The sequence below is a fragment of the Schistocerca serialis genome, chromosome 9 (assembly GCF_023864345.2).
Source record: "Schistocerca serialis cubense isolate TAMUIC-IGC-003099 chromosome 9, iqSchSeri2.2, whole genome shotgun sequence".
NCBI lineage: Eukaryota > Metazoa > Arthropoda > Insecta > Orthoptera > Acrididae > Schistocerca > Schistocerca serialis.
In genome coordinates this window covers 279858297-279874680 of record NC_064646.1, presented here as the reverse complement: position 1 = coordinate 279874680, position 16384 = coordinate 279858297, and the positions used below count along the sequence as shown (strand labels likewise).

At 43.8% G+C, this 16384-nt stretch overlaps 1 protein-coding gene across 1 annotated transcript in view; it reads left to right on the top strand.

Moving 5' to 3' along the window:
* Positions 1-16384, top strand: part of LOC126419541 (ras-like protein family member 10B) — a 140189-nt gene that overhangs the window by 55719 nt on the left and 68086 nt on the right. The window contains exon 2 of the mRNA XM_050086731.1: positions 10078-10279. Coding sequence (XP_049942688.1) covers positions 10078-10279 — 202 coding nt within the window. The remainder of the gene's footprint in view (positions 1-10077; positions 10280-16384) is intronic.

Sequence of the window (16384 nt, the reverse complement as noted above, 5' to 3'; positions counted from 1 at the left end):
ATTCCACACATCTTCATAATCTACAGTTATGACCTTCGTAACACCTCATTGCAGAGTGATACCGTAAAAACGTAATTTGTCTGAAAGGAAGTTCCGATATACACTAAAATGCCTTGCATGATACAAAGAGAACGCCAACGAGTATGTTAGGTTAGGTTATGTTAGTGTGTTTTCTCGCTTAAGTTTTTAATTTGCGCAAGTGTTGCTCCCACCAGCGTGAGGAGAGGTTGCCAGCGAGGACAGTGGCGACGTCAAGCGGTAGTGCGGAAACTACTAGCGGGATACTGCGTGCAGATTTGTCCCTTCCGTTCTGCCTCGCCCCTCCCCACGTCGCCATTAGGGGTGTAGCTCCATTAGTACGGGACGCTACGGCTCCACTTAGCAGCCAGTTCTGTCCCCACAGATTTAATTCCAGTTGTCGTCCTCCACTCCGCAGCCGGCTTCGTCTCCTCGAATATAGGCTATGCCTCGTGGGGCTGTGCTCGTACAGGAGAGCAAGGCGAGAAATGAAAGACATACTTCCTGTCATAAAATATGCAATTATTACGTCAGCTACCTTTGTTCGACTTTTCTATTGAGTGGATTCCACGACTAAAGCGCTGGTCTGGAACGTCTACAAAATACATACCAATGAATTCCATAATCTATTTAATGGACTAATAAAGTTATGAAGCCTCAAATTTCCTTAGAGATTGGAATAAGTGGAAGTCAGTTCGGTTGGCCTCATACTACTGCCAATTACTATTTGTTGGCACGTTTACTTTCTTGATAAAAATATTATTTTCTCTTGCAAAGCAGACTTCACACGTATATTTTAATCCAGTTAGTCCACAAGATGTGTTTATTGTATGTGAGATATGTTTTTATCTTTTGCTAGGAAAAGAGTCAGCAGAATCTCTTTCATATTTCGAACGACACCGCACATAATATTTCCAGCAGATGAAATCGAATCTTTCTGCGTTGATGCGAGGCCAACAGTATCTACCCAATGCATGTACCACGCCTCATCCACAGAAGCAAATCTGAGGACAAAACCATCAAAATTCCTTTCAGAATGTTCCAAACGTAATTAATAATCTCGCATTGGAATTTTTTACTTGGCATTAATCGAAAGTACACGTGTTTCTACGCTAATTAGGATGCTTGGGAGACACTGATAGATACCTTGCTGGGCAATGACTCTTCAGGTGCCCTTTGGAAACACACCGAGGATCAGTTCTGAGGTAACTTGGACAAGACTTGATGTTGTCCTGTACATCAGTTATAATATCCAACAGATGAGCCTAATGTGTAGTGTATAAGTTGTCCAAATTTCTCTCACCGCATTCTTTATGTCCCTACGGGAGTGATGGCACCTCCATTGGGAAATCAGCAGACCAGCCAAGATAGGCAGCTGCTCCTGACGAAGGTGATGGTGGTTATTGTCGAAAGCTCGAGGTTTTCTCCAGAACTGATGTGCGAGAGTCTGAGAATATTTTATGGAAGAGCAACGTCGCGAAAGATAAGATTGTACAGGTTGCACAGTAGGGGAGACTGGGGCACATTTATGCGAATTTCTTTTCGTAATTTTTTAAATCTTTTTAGTTAGATTTATCGTCTTTAAAACTGTTCAGTTCAACAACATGGTTATTAAAGTATAACTTGGCACATATGTGCTTCTAACTCAACATTGCATTTAAATGTGCAAAATAATTGATTCAAGTTGAATAAATAAACATTCCCCATATATGGGACAAGTTTATGCACTAGTGGGGGCATGTTTATGCGTATTGCAGAACACAATAATGAGTAAACAAAACACACTGCTTAAATTATCAAACAGTTTTTTATAATCAGTAAATAAAATTACAGGCTTATTTGCAACAAATAACGGGTTAAAATACAAAAATTTTGCTGTCAGTAAACATGTTTTTTGGCAAATTTCCAACAAATTTCCAACTGTTAGCATAGTATGGCCTACATAGAGTCTAATGCTAATGAAATGCCTATTCATCATCATTGTCCAAGTTGAAATTTGTGCTTAAAAAAAAATAACATGTTTCCTATGAACAATCATCGCGAGTCCACCTTATATATCTAAGGCACTGGACCTATTCTCGATTTGCTTCTGATTGGTTGTATCGTTTCAAGCAGTAAGTATAAAGGCAATTTTGCGTAAACTTACCCCAACAGAAGTGTGTAAACATACCTTATCACCATGTTTGAATTTGCTTTCAAATAACAGTGGCAGCTGTCAGGCCTTGAAATTATACAAATGTACCTTGTAAAGTAGAATAACCTCCAGTAAAGGAACCCACATTTATCTGTTCTCAGTTCCAAAAGTATGCTCCTTAAGAGCTTCGATAATTGAATAACAAAATTTACTCACCTTGCATAAGAATACAAATATGTACCTCGCACCAAACGTTGACTCAGTTGGTGCCATCAACTTTTTAAGAGCCCACGGTAGATGGCAGTACTATTCTTCCATCGTTGGTAACTCTCTAACAAGAATGTATCCCGAGAAAAGTGCTCTGCGCAAACGTGCTACGTGCATAAACGTGCCCAGGTATCCCCTACAGATATTTTGATATGTCCCGTGCCGGGACTGCATACCAAGTTCATCAGATTTTTCATAAACACATAAAAAAGCAAGTTTCTCAGTCCGTAAGCAATAATATGGATTGAAATCAAACTCAAGTCCCCTTTCGGGAGCTTCATTTATACAGAAATGAAAGATCGATTTGTAATTCAAGTCCTAAACGAGAGGCAATAAATGATTAACTGGCAGAAGGCCAAGATCGAAATAACCAAACGTTCAAACTGTGGATTCACTATGAATGTTTCAAAGTTAGTAACCCAATTAGGAGTTCACTGTTTGGTGTTGGTCTCCACACAGAGACACAATGTACACTTAACTGAAGGACAGAGCCTGAATAACCACAGATGAAGTCATTGCCCTCGTACAGAAGGAATTGAAAGTTTAAAAGCGCAACATGGTGAGAGCCCAATACCTATCTCCACACAAATCTGTGTTGCAGAAGAAATCCACATCTCGGCGGGGTCCGACGAAGGAACTGACTGCTCCGATTGGCGCTGGCTTCTGGCAGGATAGTGGTCGTCGATGATCCTCCATGCGAGATAGTTCCTAAGCGAGACGTTGACTGATGAACCACCACTCGGTTGGCCCCTGGGCCAGAGACGTCTCTGAGAATGAACTGGCCTGGCACTGATGAGCACTGGCCTAAATACGGTGGATGTGCGTGGATACTGTCAGAACTATTTGCGCACGCGTGTCTCTACGGAAGCAAGTAAGTCCACGGTGATTTCGACCCCTGGTGGCCATCTTACTCGATGCCTCTGTCGCATTTGCTCACGTGGTCCCCGCAGCCTTTTGTACAGGCCACCCGCTGGACACTGGTGTCTGACTGGTTGGCGACAAGCCGAGGCACAGCAATTTTCTGGTGTTTGCTAACGGATAACTCGTCGCCATCAGTGTTCTGTCCAAAGACAGGTTTTCACGTGGTAACTCTCGATGCTCTCCTGCCTTCTGCCATACTCCCCAGGTCTGCGTGACTACCTCTATGTTGTCTATCGTTTTGTATCTCCTCCTTCCTCTCATTCTCCTATCTCAAACCAGACCTTCCAAACCGACTGTCAGCAGGCGCTCCCGTCTCACCGTATAAACCACCCAGTTCTTCTTCCTTTTCTTATAACCTGTAGCAGTCGTCTCCTCTCACCAACACTTTTCACCATTCTTGCCTGGTTTACTGTTTTCATCCAGCTTATTCTCTCCATTCTCCTCCACATCCACATCTGAATTACTTCTAGCCTTTTCTCATCCTCTCGACTCAGTGTCGATATTTCTGCCCTACAGAGTGCCACACTCAGGACAAAACACTTGCCAAACATTTTCCTCAGACTTATAACCAGTTTTCCACGTAATAATCTCCTCTTTCTATTCATCTTATTCATCTCTTTCTTCGCCCACCGCTGTATTCCAAAAAAAATAAAAAAAAATGGTTCAAATGGCTCTGAGCACTATGGGACTTAAGAGCTGAGGTCATCAGTCCCCTAGGACTTAGAACTACTTAAACCTAACTAACCTAAGGACATCACACACATCCATGCCCGAGGCAGGATTAGAACCTGCCACCGTAGCAGCAGCGCGGTTCCGGACTGAAGCGCCTAGAACCGCTCGGCTGCTGTATTCCAGTCCCCGTTAACAATAATGCAGGCACTTCTACTTTCTTTCCCGATAAGTTCTTGAATCTTCTCATAATATCCTTCCACCTTCTCATCTCTACGCTGACTGGTTGGTACGTATGCCTGCATTAATACCACATCTTTATCAATACACTGCAGTCGTATCATCATCAATCTCTCATCAACAGTGTGGAACTTTATTACCTTACCTTTTAGTTTCCGTCCTTACAGTAGTCCAATTCGGTTTTCTACGTTCTTGATTTCCCCAGAGAAGAAAAGTTTGTAATCTTCGATTTCTACCTCTCCGTTCTCTCCCATCTTATTTCACACTTGCCAAGTGCATCTCATCTGTTTCTTTCCATCTCCTGTTTTGCATCTTCATCTTTCCTGCTAATAGCAGGGCATCGACATTTCGTGGTCCAACCCTTATCTTCCCTTACTTCATTCTCTCCTCCTTCCTTTCATACAGGGTGAAAGTTATTGAATTATATGAAAAAAAAGTGAATTAGTTACGAACTACGGCGTAGATACACTTTATTCGACATGTAAACCTCACTACAGATATTCGGACTTAGGTTATGACATGTTCTATATAGGTGCCACCATTGACGATCATGTGGCGCAGACGAGCAGAAAAATTCTGCATGACTCGCCGAAGTGTCGGAACATTGATTCTGTCGATGACCTCCTGAATGGCTGTTTTCAGCTTAGCAATGGTTTTGGGCTTATTGTTGCACATCTTGTCTTTAATATAGCCCCACAAAAAGGAGTCCCATGCATTCAGATCCGGAGAACATGGCGGCAATCGACAACCGTGCCAACGGCCTCTGAGTACCCCAGAGGCAGAATGCCGTCCCCAAAGTGCTCCTCCAGGACATCGAACACTCCTGCTTCGATGGGATCGAGGTCCGTCTTGAATTAACCACATCTTATCGAAATCAGGTTCACTTTGGATAATGGGGATGAAAACATTTTCCAAAACCTTCACGTACCGTTCGGTGGTCACCGTGGCATCAAGTAATATCGCACCGATTATTCCGTTCACTCGTTGAGGGTGAAGAGACTTCTCGATCGCGAAATGCGGATTCTCAGTCCCCCAAACGCGCCAATTTTGTTTATTGACGAACAACAAGGCTGACAACAACAAGGCGCATGGTCATACTAACTCTCATCATACGCCGCGGCAAACCATGCAGTTTTAATATCCAGAAGCAAATCTTTCAGAGGTTACGACGATTTTATTTCATATAGTTCAGCGATTGTCACACTTAATATGTTTGCTTTCAATGTGTTCGCCTCCTGGAGTTCCGAGTGAGGGGAAGTTTTAACTTTGGACACTTTCACGTGGAGAGACACACCATGTACTGCTTGCGAAATTAATGTGGTAGTGTCCCGTTATTTTCCACATAGGCAGTGGGATGTCCAGTTATATGCAGCAAATTGGGGTTGGAGTTAGGAAAAATTTGGTCAGATATTTCGTTAGGGGTGTTTTTCAGAACTGATTTGAAAACTGTGCACTGAAGAATAGAAAAGGAGACAAAATCGGAGCAGTTGGTATTGGAGAGGTGGAGGGGCGGGAACCGAGAAAATAAAATGGATGAATAAAGTCATGAACTCTGAAGCTCTGGAAGATACAAAGAACTCACTCAATCTGTTTAGCAAAAGGAAAGCAAACTAAACGGGAGATACACTGCGAGGAAAAGGAATTCTGGGAACTGCTATTGAACCTACAATGGAAGGATGGAAGTAAATAGGAAAAACAAGAATAAAAATTCTGGATGAAGTTTAATGAGGAAGGTACCAGACTACGAAGTAGTTGACCTGGAACAGGGTGAGATGGTGTCAGGGACCTGCCAGCAGGCAGAACACCAAATGATGATCATGAAGAATAAGAAGAAAATGTACGGCCCAACAATATACGGAGCTGGGTGGATGTTGGCAAAGTAAACCACAAAGAGGATAGCTTTCAGAGCGAAAGATTATTGAGAAAACGTGTGTTTCTTTTAGCATGAGAAAACAGAGCGTCATTAAACAGCAACAGAAGTTGGTAAGAAATTTTGTTGGAGAGATGACGAATCCTGCATGGCCATTCAGGTGTAAGGACACACCCAGGCCAAATTTAGCAATATGGGGAGTCGTTGAGGCACTCCAAGTACTGCTTGGAGATCGTTCAGTGCTTCATCTCTAATACAGTGACTGTGAGTTACTCACAGCCAGCACACTTCTGTTCAGGACAACGTGGGCCTCGGCCGTTCGTACAGTGTCTGCCATCTTCATGCAAAGAACAAGCCGCTTCGCAAATGCCGCTTGACTATCCCACATGCACACGACAAGCACACCTGCCGCTTACCACGAATCGCCTCCCGATAGCCGTCACCACTGAGGTGCTAATGTGAAAGTCCTCTGTCAATGTTTCGTTTGTCTCTAAGTAATAACCAACAGCCTAGAAAAACCCCTGACATAATTTCGCTGCTCTGCAACACCTAAGCACGAGGTAAATAATGTAACAAAACATATTAACTACTCGGCGGAAATGAACGAGGGTACGGAAGCGTGTTGCGAGAAGTCTCCCAGTCGTACACAGTAAGTAGCAAAGCACGTGGCGTGAGATCAGCGCGACTATAGCGCCGAATGGGGCTGAGGCTACAACACGAGGCAGTTCAGTCAACAGGGAAAGACAGTGTGTGTCCATGAGCGAACCGTTAAGACACACTGTGATGGTATTCATTACAACATGGCCCAGAGACAACATTTGGAAGACTTTACACGGGGAACAATCATCAGGAAACTGGAAGGAGGACGAAAAGTGACGAATGTAGCCCAGGAGTTTGGTATTGCTCATAGCATAGTTTCAAGGGTATGAGGAGCATTCAGATATATAAACACTGCTGCCCAAAGGAGACGGGGTAGACCATGGTCAACTATAGTAGCAGATTAGCGCTATACTGTGCAACAGTGCAGCGGAGTTACTAAATACAGTTTTCCGTAATTCCTTCACGAAAGAAGATGAAGTAAATATTCCAGAATTCGAAACCAGAACAGCTGTTATCATGAGTGACATAAAAGTAGATATCTTAGGTGTTGCGAAACAACTCAAATCACTTAAGAAAGGCAAGTCTTCCGGTCCAGATGGTATACCAATCAGGTTCCTTTCAAAGTATGCAGACACAATAGCGCCTTTCTTAGCAATCATATACAACCGTTCACTTGACGAAAGGTCTGTTCCTAAAGACTGGAAAGTAGCACAGGTCACACCAATAGTGAAGAAAGGAAATAGGAGTAACCCATTGAATTACAGATCCATATCACTGATCTCAGTTTGCAGTAGGATTTTAGAGCATATACTGTACTCGAACATTATGAATCACCTTGAAGAAAATGACTTATTGATAAATAACCAACACGGATTCAGAAAACATCGTTGTTGTGCAACACAGCTATCTCTTTATTCCCATGAAGTAATATGTGCTGTCGACAAGGGATCTCAGATCGATACCATATTCCTAGATTTCCAGAAGGCTTTTGATACCGTTACTCACAAGCGACTATTAATCAAATTGCGTGCATATGGAGAAGCGTCTCAGTTGTGTGACTGTATTCGTGATTTCCTCTCAGAGAGATCACAGTTCGTAGTGATAGATGGTAAATCATCGAGTACAACAGAAGTCATATCTGGCGTTCCGCAAGGTAGTGTCATAGGCCCTCTTCTGTTCCTGATTTACATCAATGATCTAGATGATAATCTGAGCAGCCCCCTTCGATTGTTTTCAGATGATGCTGCAATTTACCGTCTAGTAAAATCATCAGATGATCAATTTCAGTTACAAAATGATCTAGAGAGACCTTCTGTATGGTGCAAAAAGTGGCAATTGGCACTAAACAAAGAAAGTGCGAGGTCATCCACATGGGTACTAAAAGAAATCCGATAAATTTTGGGTATACGATAAATCGCACAAATCTAAGGGTTGTCAATTCGACTAAATACCTAGGAATTACGATTACGATCAACTTAAATTGGAAACACCACATAGAGAATATTGTGGGGAAGGTGAAACAAAGGCTGCGCTTTGCTGGCAGAACACTTAGAAGATGCGAAAAACCCACTAAAGAGACAGCCTATATTACACTGCTGGAATATTGCTCTGCGGTGTGGGATCTTTACCAGGTAGGATTGACGGAGGACATCTTAAAAGGGCAAAGAACGCAGCCTGTTTCGTGTTATCGCGCAACAGTGATGAGAGTGTCACTGATACGATACGCGTGTTGGGGTGGCAGTCACTGAAACAACCGCGGTTTTCTTTGGGGCGAGATCTATTTACGAAATCTCAATCACCATCTTTCTCTTCCGAATGCGAAATTTTTTGTTGACACTCACCTACGTAGGGAGAAATGATCATCATAATAAAATAACAGAAATCAGAGCTCGAACCGAAAGATTTAGGTGTTCCTTTTTCCCACTCACCATTCGAGAGTGGAATGGTAGAGAAGTAGTATGAAAATGGTTCGATGAACCCTCTGCCAGGCACTTCAGTGTGAATTTCTGAGTAACCATGTAGATGTAGATGTAGAACAGTTACATTTAATAGGTCAGCAAGGCACGCAATGTCACGTTCCACAGTGGCATGGCGCGTGAACGGGGCCGATCTCTTCGCCGACAACCAAAACGTTATGATGTGTGATCTTAGGCTTTCCCGGCGAATTAACTGTTTGTACTGTTCTCGGGTCTCCAGCCGGGTGCAGTCGTTTTCAAACCACTATATTTCGACAGCGTTCCTTGCCGTCATCTTCAAGTGATACCTGCAGACTGAGCGTCTTCGCTCAATCTCCTGGCTAAGGAAACAAACATTTATAGAAGGAAAGTCCGAGAAGCGGTTGAAATTTCCAAGAATGAATGTAATTTCAATAGATAGGGCGGCTATAGGCTTCCGGCATCGTAGCTCCACGCCATCAAGAAAGTGAATACGCGGCCGCGGTGTGCGAGCGACATAAACAACGCGCTGCAAATCACTTCGGCGGACAATAATATTTTGGGTAAACAGTCTGCCTCTCATGCTCTGTCCGTTTCGAATCCAGCCAATGATGACGACCAACCAATAGCCGTTTTCCAGTGTAAGTGTGAAATAGTGCCTTTCTGTCCAGTGACGATGGGCCGCCAATGGTATCTACAGGAGATTAGCCAAAAATGCCACTTCTTCTGCATCAGAGCGGGAATATTAGCATATGACTATGGCCCACCAATGGTAGCCATATGAATTTTAACCTATACTATCACTTCTCCAGCACGAACGCGAGAAAACCCTTTATAAGAGGACGTGACACTCGTCTCTAACAGTGTTCTAGCAATAGTGGGCACCATAAGGTCCTGAGGAAGATCCCAGCAGAGGGGTCGAAACGCCCATCAAAAAAATGGCTCTGAGCACTATGGGACTTAACTGCTGAGGTCATCAGTCCCCTAGAACTTAGAAATACTTAAACCTAACTAACTTAAGGATATCACACACATCCATGCCCAGGCAGGATTCGAACCTGCGACCGTAGCGCCTAGAACCGCTCGGCCACCTCGGCCGGCAAACGCCGATCATTTTAGTAGAAATATGACGTGGCCTAATAACCGGTAAGATTTTAACTTCAGTGACAACGGCCACGAAAGCCTGTGGAATTACAGTGGTCATAGTGTTTTTTCACAATCATAATGTTTTGATACAACAGTCAAAGATGCAAAAAGTAATGTACGTGTAAAACCCATTGCCAAAGTAAGAGAGGTCCTGAGGGCCAAATCTGATCAGGTTAAATAAATAAATAACAAGTAAGTAAATGATCTACGAACGATTAAACTAAGGAATTTCTATTTTTGTTTGATGGTGCTGTCGTTATTTTGTCATGTGGCCTCAGTATAGCAAACTATGAGAGTGTGCCGCAAACAGGAGATGAAGCTCGGACTTGTTCCCGTGTGCTCGCAGGACCTTCCGGAGGCGGCCGGCCCCGCGGAGACCACGCAGCTCGGCCCCCAAGTGCGGGGGCGGACTCCTGCCTCAGCTGCGTCAAGGTGGCGCTCCTGGGGGCGTCCGCCGTCGGGAAGACCTCCATCGTCAGGGTAACTAATTAACACAATAGTGCTTCTCCACATAGAAAACACACCACACAGTCAACCGATTACACACGGAGACGAGGTTTTGTTTCTCTGGAGCAGAAATGTACAAGCCAGCATCACTGTTCTAACCGCAGACGGGCCAGTCGGGACGACCGACCACCGTTCCATCCTCTGCCGCTGCGGTATGGAGTACAGGGAGTCAGCAGACTGCACACTCTGCCGTTATCGCTGTAGCAGACCTAATGCCGCTACTACTCGGTCAAATACACTACTGGCCATTAAAATTGCTACACTACGAAGATGACGTGCGACAGACGCGAAATTTAACCGAGAGGAAGATGATGCTGTGATATGCAAATGATTACCTTTTCAGAACATTCACACAAGGTTGGCGCCGGTGACGACACCTACAACGTACTGACATGAGGAAAGTTTCCAACCGATTTCTCATACATAAACAGCAGTTGACCGACGTTTCCTGGTGAAACGTTGTTGTGATGCCTCGTGTAAGAAGCATAAATGCGTACCATCACGTTTACGACTTTGATTAAGGTCGGATTGTAGCCTGCCGCGATTGCGGTTTATCGTATCGAGACATTGCTGCTCGTGTTGCTCGAGATCCAATGACTGTTAGCACAGTATGGAATCGGTAGGTACAGGAGGGTAATAAGGAACACCGTGCTGGATCCCAACGGCTTCGTATTACTAACAGTCGAGATGACAGGCATCTTATCCGCATGGCTGTAACGGATCGTGCAGCCACATCTCGATCCCTGAGTCAACAGATGGGAACGTTCCCAAGACAACAATCATCTGCACGAACAGTTCGACGACGTTTGCAGCAGCATGGACTATCAGCTCGCAGACCATGTCTGTGGTTACCCTTGCCGCTGCATCACAGACAGGAGTGCCTGCGATGGTGTACTCATCGACCAACCTGTGTGCACAAATGAAAAAACGTCATTTTTTCGGACGAATCAGGTTCTGTTTACAGCATCATGATGGTCGCATCCGTGTTTGGCGACATCGAGGTGAACGCACATTGGAAGCGTGTATTCGTCATCGCCATACTGGCGTATCACCTGGCGTGATGGTATGGGGTGCCATTGGTTACACGTTTCGGTCACCTCTTGTTCGCATTGGCGGCACTTTGAACAGTGAACGTTACATTTCAGATGTGTTACGACCTGTGGCTCTACCCTTCATTCGATCCCTGAGAAACCTGACATTTCAGCAGGACAGTGCACGACCGCATGTTGCAGGTCCTGTACGGGCCTTTCTGGATACAGAAAATGTTAGACTACTGCCCTGGCCAGCACGTTCGCCAGATCTCTCACCAATTGAAAACGTCTGGTCAATGGTGGACGAGCAACTGGCTCGTCACAATACGCCAGTCACTACTCTTGATGAACAGTGGTATCTTGTTGAAGCTGCATGGGCAGCTGTACCTGTACACGCCATCCGAGCTCTGTTTGACTCAATGCCCAGGCGTATCTAGGCCGTTATTATGGCCAGAGGTGGTTGTTCTGGGTACTGATTTCTCAGGATCTATGTACCCACTTTGCGTGAAAATGTAATCACATGTCAGTTGTAGTATAATGTATTTGTCCAATGAATACCTGTTTATCATCTGCATTTTTTGTTGGTGTAGCAATTTTAATAGCCACAGTGTAGCTCCTGAAATGGCTTGACGAAGCTGAGTGCACCCCATTCCAGTCGTCCTACGGAGGAAAAACCCCTGGTAGTACCGGTAGTAGCGACACTGACCACTCAGCCAGGCGAATAGAAATATGTACGGGATGAACTGACATTCGCACATTAGGACGCCACAGAAGGGTTCCTTGCATGCTAACAAAAATGTCTCTTATAAAATTTCGTTCCGCGCTTATTTTCGGTAGAAAGTGGTCGTCAGTGACAGGTAGTTTTGCGACTCTGTAATCACCTGCAAGAGAAGCATCGTCATTCAGTAATGTATGGCTCTAACGCCCAGATAGTGCTTGGTCGCCTGAAAACATCCCAGATCATCCCACAGCGCGCCATCACTCAATATATGGGGTGCTTCCGTCATGATGTTACTAACTTTCAAGAAGATGGAGAAGGGCAAACGTAATTTGAGGTAAGGTTCCCTGGTCCGGAAACGACCGAGACGAAAGCTACAAGCGAAAATCGTTCGACCTCCTTTACTCCAACAGAAGAGATGTGTTTCGTAGTATCAACGACGAACAAATCCTCATAGTTCTTAAAGTATGCACCGCAGAGCCTATGTTAACTGGACTTTCTTGTTTCTGTCCATACTGACTCCTCCATGAAAGCAAAGAGCTTGCAGCAAAAGAGATCCACTTTCAGAGGTATCAGAACGATTTTCGCTTATAGTTGTCGATTAGATTGTTTCCAGACCAGGGTCCGTTACCTCATATTAATACATTTACGCTTTCCCATCATATTTGATAGTTTGCAACATTATCAAGGAATCACGGAATTACCCTTGGAATACAGAAGTAATACCTGAATCCCGATAAATATGTTTCGCGATGCCGTTGCCGCCACTGATTTTTGGTGAAACAGAGTGTCCAAGCCCGAGAATTAGCCGTCTGTATAATAGTAGCCTGCCTCTCGATGCTTTGAGTCGGTTGCAAGCTGCATAGAAAGAACTCATTGCAGCCGTATGCTACGGTGCTGATGGCTTAAAGGTGAACCTTGATCTGCAACAGTTCAGACCTCATGAAGCTACAGTTAAGGTGATTGACAAATTGGTCTTTGTAGAAGCGAACACGAGGAGAGACAGGGCCAGCCAACATGGATATATTTCACGTAGTTGAACTCGTCGTTACCTTATAGTGGAAGAAACTGATATAAATAATGTAGCACCGATCTTATCCTCGGAAGGTATAATTAGTATTGTTGCACCGAAGAAAGAAACACTGTATATGCCTGATGCTGATGAGAGGATAGCGCCTATAGTAAGGTCACAGCGGTAAACAATTATCGGAACCTTTAAAGGTTGATCAGAAGGGCGCATCTGCAGCAGAGGAAACTTCATCCAAGTAGAGGAAAGAACCAAATTTGAGCGGTTGGTTTGTAGTAAAAGCTACCGCATAGATAATGTTGTCGCATATTAAACTCGACACACCTCTTTCCCCTGTTGAAAACTTAATTCCATAACTTTTGTATTGTATAACGTGCAAGCCTCACTGAAAATAAATGTTTGTCACAGGACGTCACCTTATATAAAGTAAAAGAACATTTTTTTAACAAAAAAATTTCATTCCATTATATTTGTAATTGCACTTGTTTCTTTATACCGAAATGATACTCTAATTAAGGAAAACAATACTAACTCTTGTTAATTTAAAAGGATGTTAGTGCAGTGAGTATAGTTTTGTGTTAGAATACTTGAGTTTTCAAATTCAATTCCAGGTCTAAGCGTAATTTTTTAATGTCTTTATCTTAGACTGCATGATATGGTATCTACGTTATTAACCGTTGAACAGAAATTACAGCAAGTCTTACACTAGAGGCGTCCAATTATTTAGTAATAACACAGAAGTTAGAGTACAAACGTTTTCATTGTTCCACTCTTAAGAGAGCAGTTCGGAGAAACATGAAGCAATGCGTCGCTAAATATTTGGAGACGCAACGCGGTGATCTGAGCATTTGCTAGGAAGACAGTTTGTCTTTTGTCAAAGCCATGCTGTCACTAATTGTGTATTTGCAGGATTACAACTGTTCACTCTTACAGAATGTAGTAAGTATGTTTAACATCTCCAGATTGTTACTTTTTCTATTTATTTCTGTACCGTGAAAGGTAGTTTGTGTCAACTAATTATTACTCTTCATGAATATTTGTGACATGTGTGACAAATAATTGTTTTTCAGCATTAAAGAGTGTATTTGTGGAATACTGCGGAGAATGTAGTAACTGAATTAATTCAGGCCAAACAGCGACAGTAGCAGAAAAATGTTTGCCTGCTATAGTTCCTGGAAGGTAGCCATTGCGTACTATAATTGTTCAGAAAACACTTGCTGTGGCAAGCCGCACTAGAACAGAAATGTGGCAACTCAATAAGAAATAACATTTATTAAGAGTGTATTACAATATGGTACTTAACTCTAATATAATTTTATGGGCAGCACTTGTCCTAAACCTAATCCATGATACCCAGTAATTTTTCTGTCTCTTGGCAGTCTGTGATATGTAACTGATAGTAATGTTGCAGACACTCTTAATAGTCCAAGTTCTCTGTAAATGGTGACTGCTGAGTCAGAAGGCAGTCTTCAGAGTACTTTACGTACCGGGTTGCAGGCGCTGATCTAAACTGTTTGACTGTAGTTCGTAACTATTTAAGTGTCCGCAGCACGTCGTATTTTGTGACTATTGTCGGAATAATTTCCAGATTCTCCAATACAAGACCGAAGTAATGGAATATGTGGTTGACAGCTTTCCCTATTGACTGATGTCCACTCTTGGCTCTGAGCACTATGGGACTTAACAGCTATGGTCATCAGTCCCCTAGAACTTAGAACTACTTAAACCTAAATAACCTAAGGACATCACACAACACCCAGTCATCACGAGGCAGAGAAAATCCCTGACCTCGCCGGGAATCGGACCCGGGAACCCGGGCGTGGGAAGCGAGAACGCTACCGCACGACCACGAGCTGCGGACTGATGTCCACTCTAACGATAGATGTTGGAGAAAGTAGCGTGGAAGCAGGAAGAGCTCCAGGTTTGTGAGTGCCATCCGGAGGATGGTGCCCGAACTGATCGGCGCCCGGCGGGCGACTGCTACTGTGTGATGATGGAGGCGTCGCGCGGTGTTTACCTCTTGCTCGGTTCACAGCACGATAGAACTTGCCCGCCTTCTAACAGCCGTGTACCGCATGTCTCTAGAGTAACGGAAGGTTTCAAATGATTGGAAAAGAGCACAGGTAGTTCCAGTTTTCAAGAAGGGTCGTCGAGCAGATGCGCAAAACTATAGGCCTATATCTCTGACATCAATCTGTTGTAGAATTTTAGAACATGTTTTTTGCTCGCGTAGCATGTCATTTCTAGAAACCCAGAATCTACTCTATATGAATCAACATGGATTCCGGAAACAGCGATCGTGTGAGACCTAACTCGCTTTATTTGTTCATGAGACCCAGAAAATATTAGATACAGGCTCCCAGGTAGATGCCATCATCCTTGACTTGCGGAAGGCGTTCGATACAGTTCCTCGCTGTCGCCTGATAAACAAAGTAAGAGCCAACGGAGTATCAGACCAGCTGTGTGGCTGGATTGAAGAGTTTTTAGCAAACAGAACACAGCATATTGTTCTCAATGGAGAGACGTCTACAGACGTTAAAGTAACCTCTGGCGTGCCACAGGGGAGTGTTATGGGACCATTGCTTTTCACAATACATATAAATGACCTAGTAGATAGTGCCGGAAGTTCCATGCGACTTTTCGCGGATGATGCTGTAGTATACAGAGAAATGGCAGCATTAGAAAATTGCAGCAAAATGCAGGAAGATCTGCAGCGGATAGGCACTTGGTGCATGGAGTGGCAACTAACCCTTAACATAGACAAATGTAATGTATTGCGAATAGACAGAAAGGAAGATCCTTTATTGTATGATTATATGATAGCAGAACAAACACTGGTAGTAGTTACTTCTGTAAAATATCTGGGAGTATGCGTACGGAACGATTTGAAGTGGAATGATCATATAAAATTAATTGTTGGTAAGGCGGGTGCCAGGTTGAGAGTCATTGGGAGGGTCCTTAGAAAATGTAGTCCATCAACAAAGGAGGTGGCTTACAAAACACTCGTTCGACCTATGCTTGAGTATTGCTCATCAGTGTGGGATCTGTACCAGGTCGGGTTGACAGAGGAGATACAGAGGATCCAAAGAAGAACGGCGCGTTTCGTCACAGGGTTATTTGGTACGCGTGATAGCGTTACGGAGATGTTTATCAAGCTCAAGTGGCAGATTCTGCAAGAGAGGCGCTCTGCATCGCGGTGTAGTAGCTTGCTGTCCAGGTTTCGAGAGGCTGCATTTCTGGATGAGGTATCGAATATATTGCTTCCCCCTTCTTATACCTCCCGAGGAGAACACGAATGTAAA